We start from the raw sequence: 19,846 nt of genomic DNA, 5'->3' as shown, positions 1-19,846 counted from the left end.
AAAAAAGGAAGGGGAGAGGAATTAAACAGCCTAGTTAATTCTGAAAATCACAACAATGTTTGAAACTTCAGGAGCCTTGAAAATGTGTGAACTTTTGTATTTTTCTTTTCCTTTTGTATTTTAGTGGCTGGACAAGAACTGTCTGTAGATTCACTCTCTCAGCTGTAGTCGCTGTTTGGGATCATGGCAGCGGGTGTAGCAGCTTGGTTACCCTTTGCCAGGGCAGCAGCCATAGGATGGATGCCAGTGGCCACAGGTCCCATGCCAGCTGCTCCACGGCAGGAGAGGAAGCGAAGCCAAGACTCTCTGATTGTGCTGAATGTGAGTGGCATCCAGTTCCAGACATGGCTGGACACCTTGGAGCGCTACCCTGACACTTTGCTGGGCAGTTCGGAGCGGGACTTCTTTTACCACCCTGAGACACAGCAGTACTTTTTCGATCGGGACCCTGACATTTTTCGCCACATTCTCAACTTCTACCGTACTGGGAAGCTCCATTACCCCCGCCAGGAGTGCATCTCTGCTTATGATGAGGAGCTGGCCTTTTTTGGCATCATCCCAGAGATCATTGGTGACTGCTGTTATGAGGAGTACAAGGATCGCCGTCGTGAGAATGCTGAGCGCCTGCAGGACGATGCTGACCAGGATCACGCAGCTGAGAGCTCCCTGCCCTCGATGACAGCTCGGCAGAGGATGTGGCGGGCCTTTGAAAACCCACACACTAGTACGCTGGCTCTAGTCTTCTACTATGTCACTGGTTTCTTTATTGCCGTCTCTGTTATTGCCAATGTGGTGGAGACAGTGCCCTGTGGGGTGAGCCCGGGTCGCATCAAGGAGCTGCCCTGTGGAGAGCGCTATGCCGTGGCTTTCTTCTGTCTGGATACTGCTTGTGTCATGATCTTCACAGTTGAATATCTCCTACGTCTGCTAGCAGCTCCGAGTCGCTACAAATTCGTGCGCAGTGTCATGAGTATCATTGATGTGGTAGCCATCATGCCATATTACATTGGCCTGGTGATGACAGATAATGAAGACGTCAGTGGGGCTTTTGTGACACTAAGAGTCTTTCGTGTCTTCAGGATCTTTAAGTTTTCCCGCCACTCGCAGGGCCTGCGCATCCTGGGCTACACCCTCAAAAGCTGCGCCTCGGAGTTGGGCTTCCTTCTCTTCTCACTTACCATGGCCATCATCATCTTTGCCACAGTCATGTACTATGCAGAGAAAGGTTCATCAGCCAGCAAGTTCACCAGCATCCCCGCAGCCTTCTGGTACACCATTGTCACCATGACAACACTGGGGTAAGTGCAGCTGGCATTTGGTTACAGCCAACATTCCAACAAGTGGGTTGGCAAGAATGAAAAATGCAAGATTTAAAAAATATATATTTATATATTGATAGTAAAAATGAGAGGGTAGGTTTTTTTTGCTACACAACTCCACGAATACAGTTCAGCACTTCTTTCTAAGAGTTTCACATATGGAGTTGAAAAAACATTGCTGAAGTTAAGGTAACCCAAACCCCAAAGCTATAGATAAATTGAGAAAAACTGTTTGGTGTCTTTGCCATTTGCTCTAACATTTTGTTTCTGTTTGGCTTTTGAAATGTGAATATTTTATGAAGATCTGTGAATTATCAGTGGCTTTTTAATAGTGCAATACGTTTGCTGGCAGGACTTGTTACAGTGTTGCTAAAGTAACAATAAGGACAACCCAGGTGCAATATTTTAAGGAGATCATGCATAAAAGGATGCGGATCTGCCATTTTGTTTGAAGTGATATCTTGATGTAGACCAGGTATGAAGTTGGATATTACAAAGTCATTCACTTTTATGAAAATAAAGCAAGTATAGATACCTTAGTTTTCACAAATATGGTTCTTGATGTTACTTAAGAGTCTGGATAGATTTCCTTTGATTTCTGTGTAACTATAACTTGGCCCCAAGCAAATGGTGCGTCTTGCTACACTGACCTGTGATAGATTCCGGAAAGTGATCTGAGGAAATGTGAGACATCTATTCGACAGATCAACCTCATGTCGTGAAACATAATTCTAATGACAGTTTGCATTCTTGAAGAGCATTTGAAGAGAAATGTAGAGGTGCTGTTGTTGGAATTAGACAGATCCCAGCTGAGTTTACTGGAAAGGTAGGTTGTAGTATTTTTTTTTAAACTTTCTTACTGATACCAGAGTCATGTTGTAGCAGCTAATTTGGTGTACCAGGTTGTAAAATGTGTTTGTCTGTAGTTCTAACAGGGATTTAGAAGGCTGACTAATTTAAGAAGCTTGTTTTGAGATGTAAAATATGAGCTATGAAACTGGAAAATTGTTGATTCCGTAGAAATTTTTTTAGTTATTTAATAACTACAGTTGTTAAAATTCAAACTTTTTACTCTCATATAAGGAAAGCCCTTCATTTTATTAATCAAACACTTCACCATATCTTTTGGGACTGTTGAGATTTATGAAATATGTATAGTTTTTTAATTTAACAAAATGAAAGTATACTCTTAAACTATTATGAAAAAGTTGATTTATTATTTGCAATTTAATTTACTTGGGAAATGGATATACAAAATATTGGAAAAGATAAAGGGACTGTGTAATGCCACCACTTTTTACACTGGGCTTTTATCTTCAGCGTGATATAACAAATGAAGATAAATATAGTGCATTGTAAATATTTCATGCCACTTGTAAGGGCAAGTTATGCTAAAAAGGAATGACAAGAGCTTTGGGGATTTTAGTCTGCTTTTTAGGTTGCTGGATTTTTTCGGTTTTTACTTTCTTCTGTTAGTGACAAACTGAAGGGACAAGCTAACATAAGGAAGAAGTTACAAATGCTAGCCCGTTCCAAAGTCCTGTGCTTTGTGATGCTCATTCTTTTTGTCACATCATTTTAACATTTGATGATTTCAACAAGTTAGGTCGTGAGAATTTATCAATATTCAGGACATAGAATTCTGTTATAGAAGAGCAGGTACATATATATTTTTTAATGAAACATGTTTTTTAAGTAAGTTGTACTCACTATTTTGGACACTGTGTTTTGACTGTACTTGTCCGTGGTACTGAACAGACTTTTGTCCTAAATAGTATGACCAGTTCATAACTGATTATTACATGTGTATGATATTGATTAGGTGTTGTTACGATTTCTTCATTTCTTTAATGAAATAATGGAAAACTCCAGGTTTTGAGATGTTATACTGGCCACTGATGAGATTTGTTTGCCATTAAAAACTCTTTGAATAGTACCTAAGAACCTGTTTTAAAGTATGCAGCCACACAGTATTTACATCCTGATGGGAATTAAAAGGATTAAAAAGAGTACAGACATGCTTGACTCACTTTTGGAGATAGTTTTCACAGAGAAAGTTCTGAGCAGCTTGCAAAGGGATCCAGGGTTCCACTCTCAGAAGTTCAGGTATGACAGACACCACAAATTTCTGGGAAATGGTTAATCAGTGCATTAGCTAGATGACGTTCTTTTGCTAATATCATGATAACCATATAAAGATTATGTTTAAATGTTAAATGTATATGAATAATTTAAATAGAATTAACATAATAAATGTTTTGAACTCTTTTCAGCTGATGGAATAATTACACAAAAAGAGAGGGAAATTACAAGAAAAAGCAGTAAGGGTCAGTGAAAGCTGATTGTAATTACTGCTGCTACCTTTGCTTCTGTGCAAGGTCCTCTCATCCACTTACTAATATAGAACTCCCATTCATTTTTAATTTTAGTTTTAGCTGAATTACAGCCATGTAAATGGGCTCTATATGAACTTTTTTTTTTTTTTCTTTTAGGAACAAAGCAAGATTAAGTGTTGTATTTTTTTAATGACAATAATACACAATAGGTTTTATGAAAAACTACAAAAATATACATGAATGTTAATACCAAATAATAGGCTGATATGAAGTTGAGTTTTTGAGTTTTGGTGTCATTCTCATATTTTGCCATACAGCAAGGGTATTGAGTAAGTGACCTTTGCAGTTTGGGGAGTTATTATCATGGAAGCAGAGCTGTATTTCTTAGTTCTGCATGAATGCCAAGTAATTAAACTATCTTTTAAAAACATAGATTACATTTTTCTCTGCAGAGTGCCAGTGGCTTCAAATATCACTACAATTTAACCTCCAAGGACATCCCAGCTATTAATTGTTCCTGACTGCTCCAGTCAAGTAGTACATAGTTGTACACAGAGTTGTTACATGAAAGAAAGAAAAATAGGTAAAGAGGAAAGTAAGAGAGAAAAAGAAATGGGTAGAGAAAGTTGATGGGGAGAGGAAGGGAAGAAGGAAAGAAGAGATAAAAGGAGAAAGAAAGGAGAGAAAGAAGAAAGGAAAGATGTAAAAAAAAAAGATTAAGAGATAGAAGGGTTAAAGAGCAAAAGAAGTGATAAAGAGAAGTTAGAAAGAAAGGAAGAGGGAAAGAAAAGGGAAAGGAAGGAAGGAAAAGATAAGTGTCTTTAGGGTCATATCCACTTTTTTATAAACTGAACTGATTTCAAATTTCAGTTTAGCATTTCATCAGTATTAATTCTATCAAAGTAAAATACAGAACAAGGACAAGAATAAAATTGAAAGACATCACAAGGCAGTTTTATGGATATTTAAGATAATAATGACATCAGAATTTAAGGCCAAAAAGATCAAGAAATGGGGTAATGTAAAACGTGGCAGAGGAAAAACAAGCTTAGATTTATAGAATTGGGTCTGACAGACTTACATGGGGGCTTGTGAGCACATACCCATAGTGACACAGTTATGTCACTTTCTGCTGTCACCTCATAACATGATAATCTAATAACTTTCCTTTTGCCCTGCCAGTAGCCAACAAAGGATTGGAATAGCTGGTAAGGTTTAGATGGTGTCCGGGTGATGTTTATTCCCAAATCAGACAGAGCTGTAGTGTACTTTAATACTTTATAAAGATATTATACTTTAAATAGGGAACACGGTGCTCCTTTGCAAATAGTTCCAAAGCAATCTCACTGCTGTATTAAACTTTTATATTTATACAATTTACATTGAGTAGCTTTGTCAGGTCATATAATACATTTGTGGTTGAGCATAATATTTTATTAAGAGAGGCTTAAACACAAGACTATTCATTTATTTGCTTTCGTTATGTAAACTAGAGGTATGTCTTCCAGAAACAATAAAACGCCCATTCATTTTCATTATTTGTTAATATAGCCCATAGTGTATGAGAGATCCTATCTAAGATATATCAAATAACTTGTAACTAATAGTTTATAATCAGGTGACTGGATGTGACAACAGAAAGCTTCAAATAGTGAGCAGGATAATAGGATGATGGATTTTGTTTTCTTGTAAGTTTCATTCTCTTGTCATCACTCCTTTTCCATTTTTACCACATCCCTGGGGTATATTCCATCCGCTAGTTTTCTTTACAGTTCTTTCAAAATACCACTTTCCACAGTCTTCCTGTTTCAGAATTTGCCAGCTGGCTTGGCTCCTTTTCTCCCTAGTTTCAGACAAGTTTAACATTTATGTTAAGACCCTTCTGTTTTGTTTGATTCTGCTTCTTTGTTCCAGAGTCCTCATTCATCCTACACCTTTAGATCGAATGTTCCATTCATCATCATTGCCATTCATTTAACCTGAACTTTCCTCATAAGAAGGTTTTTTTCCTGACCTTTGTTTGATAGATTTTTTTTCTTATGAGCGTCATAAAATTTCCACAGCACCTCTTTTTTTTTTTTCCCAAATGGCACACACATTATCTGGTTTTCCTTTTCTGCAAGTGCCTTTAGTTTCCAATGGTCTCTGTGTGTTGGTTTGAAAACGCCTGTCTCTTCAGAACTCATATTAAAAATATATGAGTTAAATAAAATCTAAAAAGAGGGCACAACATTAGAAATCCATATTTTGTGAATAATTTCATTAAGAATTTAGAAATACTCTCATGAAAAATACTGCAAAGGTAAAGATTAGCAAGAATGGAATATTATTTCTGTATCTCTTACATATTGAGTCATTCTTTTTTTGTGTGTGTTTCATATTTTCAACCTGATTTCAAACAGCATTTTTATATTTTTACATTCTTGAATGCAACCTAGTGAAGTTTGGATTTTGCAGATGTGTTTGACATCTCAATCTATTTTCTCTTCACAGCAGAGAAATTGCCTGAATTGTTAGAATACTATATAACCGAGGAGGGACAAAGTGTAGTGTAATCACTTTCAAAGCATATTACTAGATATTCAGAAATGGCTCCAGAGAGAAATACTAAAAAAGAAGGGTCATTTTGATGGCAATGAAAAAAATTATTTGTTCTTTAATCAGAAGATGGCTCAAACTGTATTTGGCTATTGCTGACTTGACAGAGAACCTGGATCATTATTTTCCTGTTTAGTTGCACTATGGATGAGCTTTCCTGTTAAAAAAAAATATAGTGTAGATCTCTTAGAGAAACAGCAGTTAGTTTACTTCACTCATTTCTCTTGATCATGAATTTCCTTGCTTCATTAAAAAAAGCATGAAGTTAATACTTAATGAAAAGATGTTTCTGCGCAGAATCTAATTTATTTTGTCCTTTGGTGGAAATAGAATTTTCTTTCCTCACAGTTATTGTGAGACAAAAAAACTGAGATCCGTGGGGACCAGGATGTAGCAAAGAAATACACTGATTTAGGACAGCAGAACAAATCGACTCAGAGAGTAATTATGACTAGTGCCTGACCTATTAATTATGACATATCATTCACCTAATCCTCATTGAATATCGTGTTTTAGTAAAAGCCCTAAGTAATCAAACTCAAGAAGTTTAAACAGAGTGGCAATCTGTACTTGACTTGCATAATCGTGTTCCTGTCTAAGAAGAAAAATTTGCTATATAAAAGCCATATAAATGTATGAATACAGTATTAGAAATAGTTCTACTGTACACAAATAAATAAATAAATAAATAAATAAATAAATAAATAAATAGCAGTCTGGAAGCTGAAGCTGTGTTTTGTGAGCACAGAAGCTTATAAATACTGCAGAAATAACATGATCACCCAAAATAAGCTGGCAGCATCTTACAGCTGCGTGACGATAGTTAACTTCTCAAATATTTTAAATAAAGTTCTAACTGATTATTTTATTCTCTGAATTTAATACCCCTATGGTCCGCTAGCAGCGATGTTGTTATGCATAGTTTACAGATGAGAGTAGAACATCACATAAGTTGTTCGAAAGAGGGACCGTAAATAACAAAATCAGAAATAAAGTTTAGATAGAACTTTATCAAATTTTGTCAGTCGCCTGACAACAGAGCTGAAAGAATGATAGAAAAAAATCTGTATATTTCTGTTCCTATCATTTATTAGGCAATAAATTTGAGCATAATTTTTATGTGTAAGACATAGTTTTTAATGCATCTTTTTTTCTGCCCTGCTCAGACAGTAGAAGAAATGTTTTTAACTTCACAAAAAGGCACTTAGAAATTATAGCTCTATGCTGCATTTCTTGGAACAATAAAGCTTGGACTTTGACCTCTATCACAATTAGTGTCCTAAATTCTATCATTATTCCTTATGCTTGGGTTGTTTTTGTGTGTGTGTGTGTCTGAAGCATGTATGACTTTGATCTTACCATGCTTAAATTAATATGTTTTAATCCTTCTGTTAATTAAAAACTGTTGGCTTTGTTTTGATGAAAAAAATCATTTTATTCAAAGTACAGAAAGAAATTGGCATTATTACTAGAGCATACACATCCAAGAACAGGAATTGTGATAAAACATAAAGTAGAGTACCTGATGTGCAACAAGTGTAAGTATTCCATAGAAAAATGAGTGTTAGAAATATTTTCTTATCTGATTTAGGAAGGCTCAGATTAAACCATAAGCACACATGAAGGTCAGGTGACCAATACATCAATCCTAGAATGTTTCAGTTTCAGTACAAGAAAAAAAAAATCTTCCAATACAATTCAGCTTTATTATAGTTCAGATGAGTCTGCTGTATCTTTCTTACAACAGAGTGAACAAACTTTCTACATTATTAGAGGGCATATCATAACTTACTCAGTCAGCATAATAAGAGTTCCTACTACTGTCACTTCAGATGCAGTTTTCAGTTAAGTCTGCAACTAAAAGGCTGACAAAACTTCATGAATGCTATCTGTGTAAACATTAAAGTTTTTTCATGTTATTCATATAAGCAGTAATGTTCCATGTACTTAGAAAAAAGTCTCCTTTCTTACATTCTGTTGCAGAATTTTATTCCCTATTTGTCTGGAGGTCTCCATCTTTTGAGCCACTATGCAAATGTACAAAATCCTGCGCTGTTATAGAAAATGGAAGGTTGCTCAAAAAACCTACCAAGATGCTATTAAAATGAAAAAAGTAAAATTTTTCATGTTGAAAGTATTTAGTAATCAAACACTGTGAAGAAGATTTTTAAAGGCATTTTAGTATCTGGAGAAGCAGATAGGCACCCAGCTTGAATTCTCAGAAGAGACTTAGGTGCTTAGAAACACGGGAGAACACCTGAAAACAACTACACCAGGAAACTACATAGATAGTTGCCTTAAGAAACATGGTGCTGTGTACAAAAGAATAACTGCTATACAAAAAAAGAATAACTGCTATACAAAAAAAGTACTGTACAGAGACTTTGGGAATGACTTGCCCCTATCAAATCAAATAGGTCTTACAAGTGTCTGGTGAAAAATACAGTATGTCCCATATTCACATAGCACTATAGAAGAAAATAGACTGCTGTGTAAATATCATTCTTCAGAAAGAGAAATAAGTAGTTCAAGAAAAAAAAAAGATAATGTAACTGAAAGAATAAGGTATCTGAGGGTACTGCATGTTTTGATTGTTATTTTTTGTCTTTTTTCAAACCAACAATTCAGTGTGAAAAGAGATGTAAGAAATGTGAGCTATATATAATAATATATATATATATCTGGCATGCAGATATTGTTAAGATAATGAATATGTTTTTTAGCAATCAAGCACAGAATTATAAAATTGTGTCAGGTAAGAGGGTCCATTTTCTTAATAAAACATTCAGTTGAGAATGTATTGGTTCCAGTAGGTCTCATTCATAATCCATGTATGTTAAGATTGTGGTGTGGGTAAGAAAAAGTAAACTGTAAGTCTCAATTTAGACCACTGCAAATTATCCCCAACTTTGGTGTGCTGACAAATGTTTTGTCTTTATTTGGATTTTTTATGCATGTGTTATTGCATTTAGACATAAGTGGGAGGTTTGAGGAGTAGTTTGCATGCACATACTTTTTTTCTTTTTCTTTCTTTTTTTTTCTTTTTTATTGAGTAATATGAGCTTTATAGGCATGTTCTATGGATGTGGTTGTAGATTATTACCCTAGTCCCTGTTTCCAAATGAAACATTACATCACATTTCCCTTATTTTCCCTGATTCTTTGTGCAAAATATTATTTTCTTAAGTTAAGCATCTTTTATCAGCTTTGCAGTAAAGCTTCATATCAAATATTAATATGCAAGGCAGAACTGCCAGTACTAAGAATACTACTATATATGTATATTAAATATAATCTAGAATAACATAATATAATAATTAAAAATGGTCTAAAATCTTTACTAAGTATCTACATAAAGTTGACTATTTGAGTGTTGAAGACTCAATTTCCTTAGACAGATAAAACTTCCCGTGTTGTAATAAACAATATAAACTTCTAGCAACTTATACAGTCTGAGTACTTTGGTAAATTAAAATAAAGTAAGTATATTCTACTATAGTTTTAATTCACCTTGAAAAAAAATAGCTCTGAAACTTCATAGAGGTACTTGTATTGATCTAATATTATGAGATTACATTACATTACTTCTAGCAGTTATTATCTTGAAACAAATTATTTTGAGGCAAAACCCCAACTTTCATCAAAATGCGTATCCAGAAGCATGTTCTTTTTTATTGTACTGGCAGATTGTCAAAATATTTTGGCTGATACACAAGGAACAGTCTTTCAAATTATCAATTGCAAGCTTGGCCATCCAGGCGTTCTTGCTGAGAGTCAGACTGTGAGGTTGTAAAGGACATGATGTAACTTTGTCTAATATTTGCTCACAGTCTGACAGTGTTTGCTGCATCCTCGTTCATTCTCTTCATTTAAGTCAGATGAATCAAAAGTTTTCTGTATAAGGACAAGTGTAATGTGAGTGAGATCCTTAAGTCTTCGTTGTTGTTTTGTCAATCTTCCTCCTTTTATAACCCCAAAAAGGAGTTGTGTTACTTTGATTGTGGCCTTACTTCCAGTTTTTGCGACTTTAATCTCTCCCACTTTCAACCAGTTAACAATTCCCTGAGCATCCTTATCAGCTATGGACAGCGACTACTGCACTGTGCAGGGTTGCTTAGGAACAAAATTGATGCTCTTTGGCATGGTGGATTACAGCTGCAATTCTCAGGTCCCCAAACTCCTCTGCTTCCCTCAGAGGAATGAAAAGATTGAAGATGCTTTCCAAATCTGACTTTGAAGAGAATATATACATTTTTGGTTTCTATTATCTAATCTCTTCAGTGCTGGTAAATAGCAGGTTCAGAGTTGTGACTTTTCTATTGAAAGTAGTGTAGTATTGAAAAATCTTCTTCAGTGACAACTCCTTTAACAAGAACTTCATAATTTAAATACCAAAGTATCTTGTATACTTTAAATAACTGAGAACTTTTAGCTTTTCTAAGCTCTTTTTTTTGTTTGTTTGACTTTGGTTATTGATGTACTTGTTTATGTAATTTGATCAAATTCATGGTGAGAACTACGGACAGGCAAAACTAGACAGACAGAGGTTGTAGACATTCTCATACAGTTACTGGCAGCTAGAAAACTTAAAGGTGCAACTATTTCTTGTGTTTACTTGTTATAGGTATTGATCTAAAATATTAGATTGAATATTTACATCGTACAATCTCCAGTGACAGAATTTAGTTAGTATCAATAGCACTACTTTTTTTTTTTTTTTTTCATCAGTTAGAAAATTTCAAAGAGTACAAATTGAAGCTTCCCTGCAGACAGATAATTTATAGTAAATCTATCCTCAGACTGGCTTAATGATTTGATGAGCTTGGTATTTACTTTTCAAGTGAGAGGGGAGCTAAAGTTTTTATCTGATTTGCTTGTAGATGCACTAATAAGCCTGTAGGGTGTTAATATGTGTCAAAAGGTGCTGAGGCTTGGAGAAGAAAAATGTGTAATCTATGGTATGTATTGCATACTTGTGGACCATGTGCTACTTCTGGCATCTTCACCCCAAGCGAGTCAGATCATTGTGGAAATGGTAGCTGCTGAAAGACTGCTCTCCAGAGCATTGTCATTATCATTCATTTAACCTACAGTTGCTTTCCTTGAAGGCCCAAACTTTTGAAATGTCACACGTTAAATCATTCATGGGTGAGGCAATGTTGCTAGTCATGCTGGTGAGCCCTTCAGTATGCTTCGGTCTCTGGCAGTAGTGGCACGGCAGCAACAGCCTGTTTCCTCTGGGGACAGGCACAGCTGCAGATCAGAGATGATGCTGCTAGCTGTGTCTGACACATGCAACCAATGATTTTAGGAGACACCTCATTTTACATATGTAAGATGAAAAAGTTGTTGTGGGAGACAAAGGTCAGAACCGGTTTTGTCTCAGGTCTCAAAAAGACTGAAGGAGAGTGCCTGTCTACTGCACAAATTGCTTTGGAGGTGGCTGTCTTCTCCCAGCCTGTCTTTTCTGAGCCCAGTTCACACCCTGAGCACACTGTCAGGCAGTCAGTAATCCAGTGAGTAGATTTACAGTGGGTTTGACTGCAGTAGGAAAGGTATCCACCATGGGGAGAAGGTATGAGAGCTATGTTTTGCTATGTAGCCACCAGCTTTAGTGTGTGGTGCTTGTTACGTCTTTGTAAGTGAATAAAATAGATACAGAGAAAAGGGATAAATGATCGTGTTAAGAATATAGACAGGACATTGGCCTAAGCTATGGAACTGGATCCAAAGAAGTGTGTTTGAAAAACACTGATAGCAAAACAAAACAAAACTCCAACAAAAGTACTTGTCTCACAATGAATTGCTGCCAGGCACATTCCTACTTGCCATTATTGTAGTGTCTTCCATAAGGAGTCAGATCTCAACACCATGGTTTGAGATCCAAAGCAGACTGAAAATCTTAGAGACACACTAAGCTAAATTTCACCAGGGACACTCTTCTCATTGCAATACTCATTTCCATATTTAATTCAATTTTAAATGTTATAATTTTCTTTTACTTAGAGCTGCCACCAGATTGAAGCACTGCAGATGCTTGAGGGCAATGAGAGAGGATTATGGTTAAGACTTCTTCAGAATTTATATCTTTCTCATTTGCCTTCTGATCTTTGTTCCTTTCTGTGTAAATCATACGAATCTCTCTGGTGAGAAAATTCTGTAATTTAATAGGAAATACTGTTATTCACAATGATTTGGTTTAACTCATTTTAGTTCTTCTATGTGTTCTGCTCTTTCAGAGCAGCAAATCTCAAATCTGCCAGCTAGTACAGTTCTATGCTACTGTGAATTAACCACATTTCCTTCAGTATATTTACCTTTTCTGTAAGATTTCATGAAATTATGTTGCTTTATGCATTAAATGGCATATTAAACTTTTTTAAAATGAAAACAGATGAATAAACTTGGGACTAATAATATTCCCTCATTTCCCCCTCAACTGAGCAGCTTTATCATAAACTTCCAAACAAGTTCTAAAGAAAGAGTGCTATCCTGCACCTGTACAGAAAGTTTGCTTCTCCTTTGAGGTGAAACAGTGGTTATTTCTTGGTTTGGGGATAATAATTTTGATTTAACTATATATAAATATGCGTGTGTATAGATGTATGGCACTCCTCCCATTTGCTGTTCCCGTAAATGCTTTTTATAAGTTTGAGGGCTGATGATGTTGATAGGAGAGAATGCAGACTTTTTTAATCTTCTTGCCCTACTCTAAGCTGTCATTTGAATAAGTCCTTCTATGAAGATATGTTTATTTATGTACACTCTTCTGAGACTAAAAATGATATTTTTAATCTGCCAACCATTTTTCCACTGTCTTAAGAAACAAATTGAGAACATGGACTCATGGAACATGTCTGCAGAGAAATTAATTAGCTAACTAGCTTGTTGGAAATTAAGAAATAGAAAATTTCCATTTTAATAATCAAATAGAAGAAATTGAAATGTGAACTACTTGTTCTTCACAGGAGGAGCCTGGTAATGACTGTTGTTCTGCACTGTGGTGTGGTGTGAGGTGAGAGTGATAGCGTAGGCTTCTTTCTGGTTCTTGAAGAGAAAGGGCCAATGACAAATGACATAATGAAATTGCATTTTTAATAAGGTAGAATAGCTCTGAAACCTTACATCCCTTCAGATGTTGGGTACTGCAAGATTAGATGGACCTTAAATGGATTTTCCCATGACACGCTGCACAGAGTGTCTGGAAAAGAAGATTGTCCTTTTTAGTTCTTTGAGCTACTATACTTTTTTTTGTTTGTTTGTTTTACAAGAAACCAACTTTATTCATAAAGGATTCGCTCATCATATTTCTGTGCTTTTAGGCAAAACCATGCAGATGATATAATTACTGGTACTGAGTGGGAGTTGAAGCAGGCTCCTCTGACACAAAGAGCTGCTCAAGTTCATCCACCGAAGAGGGATTTGTGTAGCACAGCACAGCCTGAAGTAGGCAGTACAGGGTTGCACCTGAGGGCCACAGGTACATGGACATTAGCTCCCCTCTGTATAGTGTTTCCCCAGGCACGTTCACTACAACAGGACTGTAGTGCCAGGAAGAAGGACAGTGTTAACTGCAATCAAGCTTTCTTTTCTATAATGTAAAAATTTGATAACTTCCTAATCTATTAATTTCCTGTTTCCAAAAGTCTATGAATGAAAACCACTTACTCTTTATTATTTTTTGTTAAAACATGCAGTTCAAACATCTGAAATGAAGTGGAACATCTTGATCGCTTGATCTGAATTGTTTTTGAGATTTCATTTCAAAGCTTTTTTGACTTTTCATCTTTATGTGTAATGGAGGATATAGTTAAAAACAATGTTGTGAGGGAACCATTTCATCTTGTGATGAAAGGCCTTGTTCCAGCCATAGCTGTTTTGTTCTTTTTTGATTGAGAAAAACAATAGAAAAATTAATGGCAAAATAACCATTAATGTGTATCAAGCACAAAAGATAAAATATCTGCCTTGAGAAGTCCTTAAGCTATTGAGTGTTGAAAGCTGAGGAGGTCTAATAGGTGATATATCGCCATATTCTTGCCTTTTTCCTATGTTTCACCCTTGCCATTTGCTTCTGGCCACTGACAGAGAGAGGGCATTGAACTGAAATGGATCCTTCAGCTGGCCCTGAATGACCACTCATGTTCTGAGTCAATGGAAATGACATAGCTGTGGCTTGGTTCAGTCTTAGATTAAAGAATTAAACTGTTTTATATTTTTCTTCCCAAATTCTTTTTACAGCACCATGGGCATTGGATAAAAGATTTTCTTACAGTAACAAGGGTCAGAGGGTCAAAGAATATAACAGAGCTTGGAAACTACAAACAAGAAAAGAGCTGCTTTAAACTCAGTTATTTCTTACATTGTTGTTTTATTTATCTATTTATATAATCAAACATCATAATCTACAAGGTGCTAAGAACTTGTCAGCTTCAAAACACTTAATAAGCATTTGAGTGGAAGATGCATAAATGCTACAGCACCTGTGAATGCTGAATATCCCATAGGACTTAGTGCTATTTACTTGGTCCAAAGCCAATGTTAATCAGAGACTGGGCTTTGACATGAGAGAACTTTTCATCAATCTTGTGTATGAACATCTCTAGCAATATATTAACAAGGGCAGTAGGGTTTGAAACAAACTTAACAGAGACTGCTGCAATATGCATATTGCTGTCAGCAACTAACAGCTACTGATATGTTGAGATATGGTGGAAAAAGTTAAAAAAAAAAAGTTTTATTTATTGAAACACAGTTTCATCAGTGAAATAGTAAGATAAGTGACTCCAGATTGTGATGTAACTGGTTTATTTTGTCTATGGATTATCAAGAGAAAACTCTTTACAGAAAGTAAATAATATAGCTCTTCCTCTTGTACAGAGATTGAGTTACATGTGAGATCTTTTCCAAATTAATCAGAAAAAAAATGATCATAATCAACATTGAGTTAGAGAATATGCTTAGAATTTTTTACAGCTAAAAAGCAGAAAAGTTGTCTTATTTTTTTCCTTAGTATAAAAGTCTTAACTCAGAGAAACTTTCAGGCAACCTTGAAAGGATGTCACGGATCAGAGAACATGACAGCCAGACCTGATGTAACTAATTTTGGGCTGGTATAACAGTGCTATTTAGAGCAATAAATGATTTGTCTGTTGGTTGATCTGTTTACTAAAATAGTCGGTGAAAAATGTGCCATATATTATATCTCTTCATCATCCTACTAGTATAAAGGACTTTTAAACTGATAATTCTGCCTACAGTTTGGGAATGTCTTACTTAACTATGTTAGATAAGGTCATCTGTGTTATAAATGGATATAAAGAAGAAATATACAGTTCTCTAACAATAATCTATTGAACAATCTGACAAAATGAATGCCTAAGACCCATGCATACCAAGGACACGATGGTTGTCCTATGCACTCCTCTGCTCTCTTGCTTTTCCACATTAAACTCCACCACTCCCAGTGAGAAGGTCCATACCTCATTAGGCTCCTCCCATACTGATGACCAATTATATTTCTATTGAAAAACAAAGAAATGTAAATTTACTTTTCAGGAATGACCATATTCTGAAAATCCTGGAAGAAGGACTGAGAGAGATTGGATTTTATTCTCAGGTTTTAATCCTTTTCACAGCACGTTACAGCTCTGTTGACATGGATGTAGTGCACAAGTGACTTTATGCATATTCACAAATGTTTCTTGTAAGGAAATAGCTTGGAAAACAGTGATCGTGTAACATGCGTAGTTTTGTGGATAAACAAGTCTTTATTCTCATTGCCTTAGATAGGATGTGGATTTAATAATAATAATAATAATAATAATAATAATAATTCTGTTGGCATTTACTCTTACAGGAACTTGCTAGGCATTTTATGTCTGATTTCTTTTCTCTCAGAGAGATGTATTTTTCCTTATTTCATTTATATTTTTTCTGCTTTTTTTTTTCTGTGTTCCTCTTGAATCACACACTTGAAGAAAAATGGGGCACAATTAAGAGATGTCTAGGTATGACCCTATATAAGATGATCAAATGCATATGTCCACTTTCTGGTGAGTTAAATCACTTTCAGGACTTGTTCACTTCTTCAACACCATCTCAAATGCAAAAAATCTCCATGTACACATGAAAAATGTGCTCATTTTTAGACTTGAATCCCATTCCAGGACAAGAAAAATGGACTGACCATTGTATCAGACCTATGTAGTTTGGTTTCTTCTTCATATTTGGAGTATTGTCCTCTATAGTGGTCTAATGCAGTTAATTGTTCCTTATTCAATTTTCAAGCTTCTTTCTCCAAAATACTTCTTCCTAAAAGTGTCCACTCAGAAACAGTGACAGTATCTTTCTCCGAAGAAAGTACACAGAATCTATTGAACAGGTCACCTTAGAACTCAAATTCATGTACCCATATTCTCACTATGGTTATATTACAGTCACTTCTCTACATATCTTTAAAGATTTTAAGGTATAACGACTGCAAGAACCTGGGTGAATATTTCTATGCTAATTGAATAGAAAGAGGGAAACCATACAAACTTCACAGCATTTAAATTCTCTGTCCTTGTTTATCATTTAAAAGTGCATTTACCATTGAATATTGCTAGGAAAAAAAGAAATAGAGGAATATTATGGACTTGTACTTCAAAGTAGTGAAATGAAATGAGAGAATCTATGGCAAACAAAACTAAAGACATACATGTAGTGAACACTGTATCATATGACAAAAAGGTCACTAGAGACTACAGACTGTACTTATTGATATCATACATAAAGAAAAAATAGTAAAACAAAGATAAATATTTTCCATTGGAACATTTTCCTAAGCAGCAATGTAGATGAAATTATGGATAAGTTCATAATTTCTGCATGTGTTTGGGTTTGGAGGAAAAGCCCACCAGAGGCAATGGAAAGGTTTTCATTTTGGATCAGATTTCTAGTTATATCTTACAGTATATAATATACCATTTCTATGTCATTAGTTCATCACTTTCAAATAACTCATTCCAATGAGTACTGCACTGTTGATTTTTTAACACATGAAATCTGAAGTGAAAGTTTTGACCTGCTTTCCTTGTCGGAAAGGTAGGCGACTCTTTTATAATGGACTGGTGGAAATGTTAATGAAAGAGCTGAAAACATTTTTTTTTTTTTAATATTAAATGTTAAATGTTTCATGGAAAGGTTTAGTTACTTTATGTAATCCACTTTAAAACTCATGTCTCAGATGTCAGTCTAGGACATATAAATGTGTTAAAAATGCAATTACTCCTCAGGGCTGAGGCAAACTCTGATAGTTAGATGCCGTGCAAGCTTCTGAGACTAGGCACCGTGACGATTTTGTAGGCATCTCATTAACAGATTGTAGCACTGAAGCATCCTTTGCTTTACTTATTTATTGAAAAGATAATGGGAAATAACTGGTTTCTTTGTGAAGCCATAAATAATATGACAGAAGGATATTAAATGCACTGAGATGTGACAGAGAAGCTAAAATCTTGTAGGGGTTAGTATTTTATGGTACCAGTTCTCTTTTATCAGTACATGTAAAACCAACAGATATGTTTTAGCCCTTTTTTTGAACAATTATCAATCTAATAAGCTAGCTACTGAAATGCAGGCGTCTTAAATCATAAACAGTATGTCAGTTTTTCTGTTTTTCAGTAACACTCATGAGCTACTAAGGAATAAGTCTTCTTTTGCTCCTTTAGGTCTTTGTCCTTTTTTTTCTTTTGCTTACGTAGAGATAGTCTTTCTCCATTTTCTTCATATGAAGTACTGTTTAGAACATATATGAGCATTTCTGACAATCATTCTGTGCATTTTTTATTCTGAGTGGGAGTTCTGACTTGAAACTACTCACAAATCTTCATATATCATCCACCCTGCCTTCCCAGTACTTTGCACACTTGAATAAGACAAAGTCCAGTCTTTTTTTCCTTTGTGTGTGCATGCACACAGGTGTGTGGCTGAACTGAAGAGAAAAAAAAAATAGCAATGTTCCTTCTTGTCTTCATTCCTGTTCTTTTCAATCAGAATGACTGTGCAGTATACTGTGAATTTCCTCAGGACACTGATGACTGAAAAGTAGCAATCTCCTTGGATACATGGGTTAGTCTCAAGAGCGTTTCTGAATATCATGACCCCATGATTCTTTAGCCTGGGTTTGATTCAGCTTTTATCATGAAACTGGCATTGAAGACAGAGCTCCATAGTAATGCAACCGGTTCTGCTTAGAACTTAGTTCTTCTGTGTATACTGTCTAACTTCATGTCTCCCAAGCAACTATCTTCTAAACATGCTGAACAAAGTATTTTTCCTTCAGAAGTAGGAATTCCTCTAGATTTGGTATTTTAAAGATTGTTACAGTAGGCCAAGTGTTGAGGCCACCAACGTGTGAACCTAGGACACTATCCCAGTGTGAATTTTGTCTATGCTATTGTATTTTTCTATAGAATCCATTACCACAGCATCTAAAGACTAAGCTCATCTTCTGAAAAATAATCTTTTCATTGGAGGAGATGCAAGCATCCTTACTTGGACTGCCAGACATTGCTGATTGCTTACCTTATGTACATCAATTCTACAGCAGCATAAATGAATTGTTTCAGGAGCACTTTACAGTAGTATGAAAACAGAATGATGCCTGATCTGTTGTGCTTAGCTGTTCCAACAGAGTACATTTTTAATTAATTAATTAATTAATTTAAGTAATGAGATGCAGGAAGCAGTTGAAGCAATTCATATATGTATATATATAAACGTGTATATATAATTACATCTAAGGGAAGAAACAATTTACAATCAAGTATTCCAACTATTATATGCTTTTTACTGACACTTTAAATTTCTATTCAGGACCACCAGTGTCATAATGAAAAGGGCATTCGGACTTTTTTACTGAGCAAGAGAGTGTTGACTTGGAGTTCCCAGGATATTCAAAACACTTTTCAGTTACACTTTCTAAAGTACAATAAAAAATATAGATAAATTGTTGACATGGAAAAGAAACAGAATGATTGAATGCTTGAGGTTGAAAGGGGCCTCTGGAGATCATCTGGTCCAACTCCTTGTTTAAGCAGGGCCACTTAGAGCACATTATGTCTGTACTACATTTGTGAAATGCAGAGTTTCATCCCTGATTTTTCGAATAATTGAAAAGTCACTGGATAAAATGTCACGTAGTTCTGGAAAAAAAAGTACTATGGACACTTATTCTCATAAATTTTAGAACACTACAGAATTCTTGATATGGAAGTGTAGCAGATGAGATGCTCATTTTGTCATCATTTATAGCAAAAATGAGATCACTTTATTGTTCCTGAATTACTTGTCAATTTCTAACTAACTTGTCAAATTCTAGCTAACTGTTTCATAGGAACTATTATTACTAAATTTTTTGCACTGAGTCAACTTTCCTACTGTTACAATAGCTGTGCTTTTTCTCCTTGCCTCTGTGGGCACCTAGGAAGGAGAGGAGTGAAATAGCTGGCATATACAGCTTGCAGCTGTATTTCCACAGGCATTTGATGTCTCTCATCAAGCATGGAATGACTAAGGATTTACATTTCAGATCATCTTTCAGGGAGA

General features: G+C 35.4%; 1 protein-coding gene across 1 annotated transcript in view; it reads left to right on the top strand.

Annotated features, from left to right (window-relative positions):
- The first annotated feature begins 39 nt into the window (after positions 1–39).
- The window catches only part of KCND2 (potassium voltage-gated channel subfamily D member 2), a 346,823-nt gene continuing 327,016 nt past the window's right edge, over positions 40–19,846 (top strand). Inside the window, exon 1 of the mRNA XM_019612404.1 lies at positions 40–1,298. Coding sequence (XP_019467949.1) covers positions 184–1,298 — 1,115 coding nt within the window. The 5' untranslated portion in view covers positions 40–183. The remainder of the gene's footprint in view (positions 1,299–19,846) is intronic.

The sequence above is a fragment of the Meleagris gallopavo genome, chromosome 1, assembly GCF_000146605.3.
Source record: "Meleagris gallopavo isolate NT-WF06-2002-E0010 breed Aviagen turkey brand Nicholas breeding stock chromosome 1, Turkey_5.1, whole genome shotgun sequence".
NCBI lineage: Eukaryota > Metazoa > Chordata > Aves > Galliformes > Phasianidae > Meleagris > Meleagris gallopavo.
Note: the sequence above shows the minus strand (reverse complement) of the source record. Positions and strands in the feature narration are given on the sequence as shown.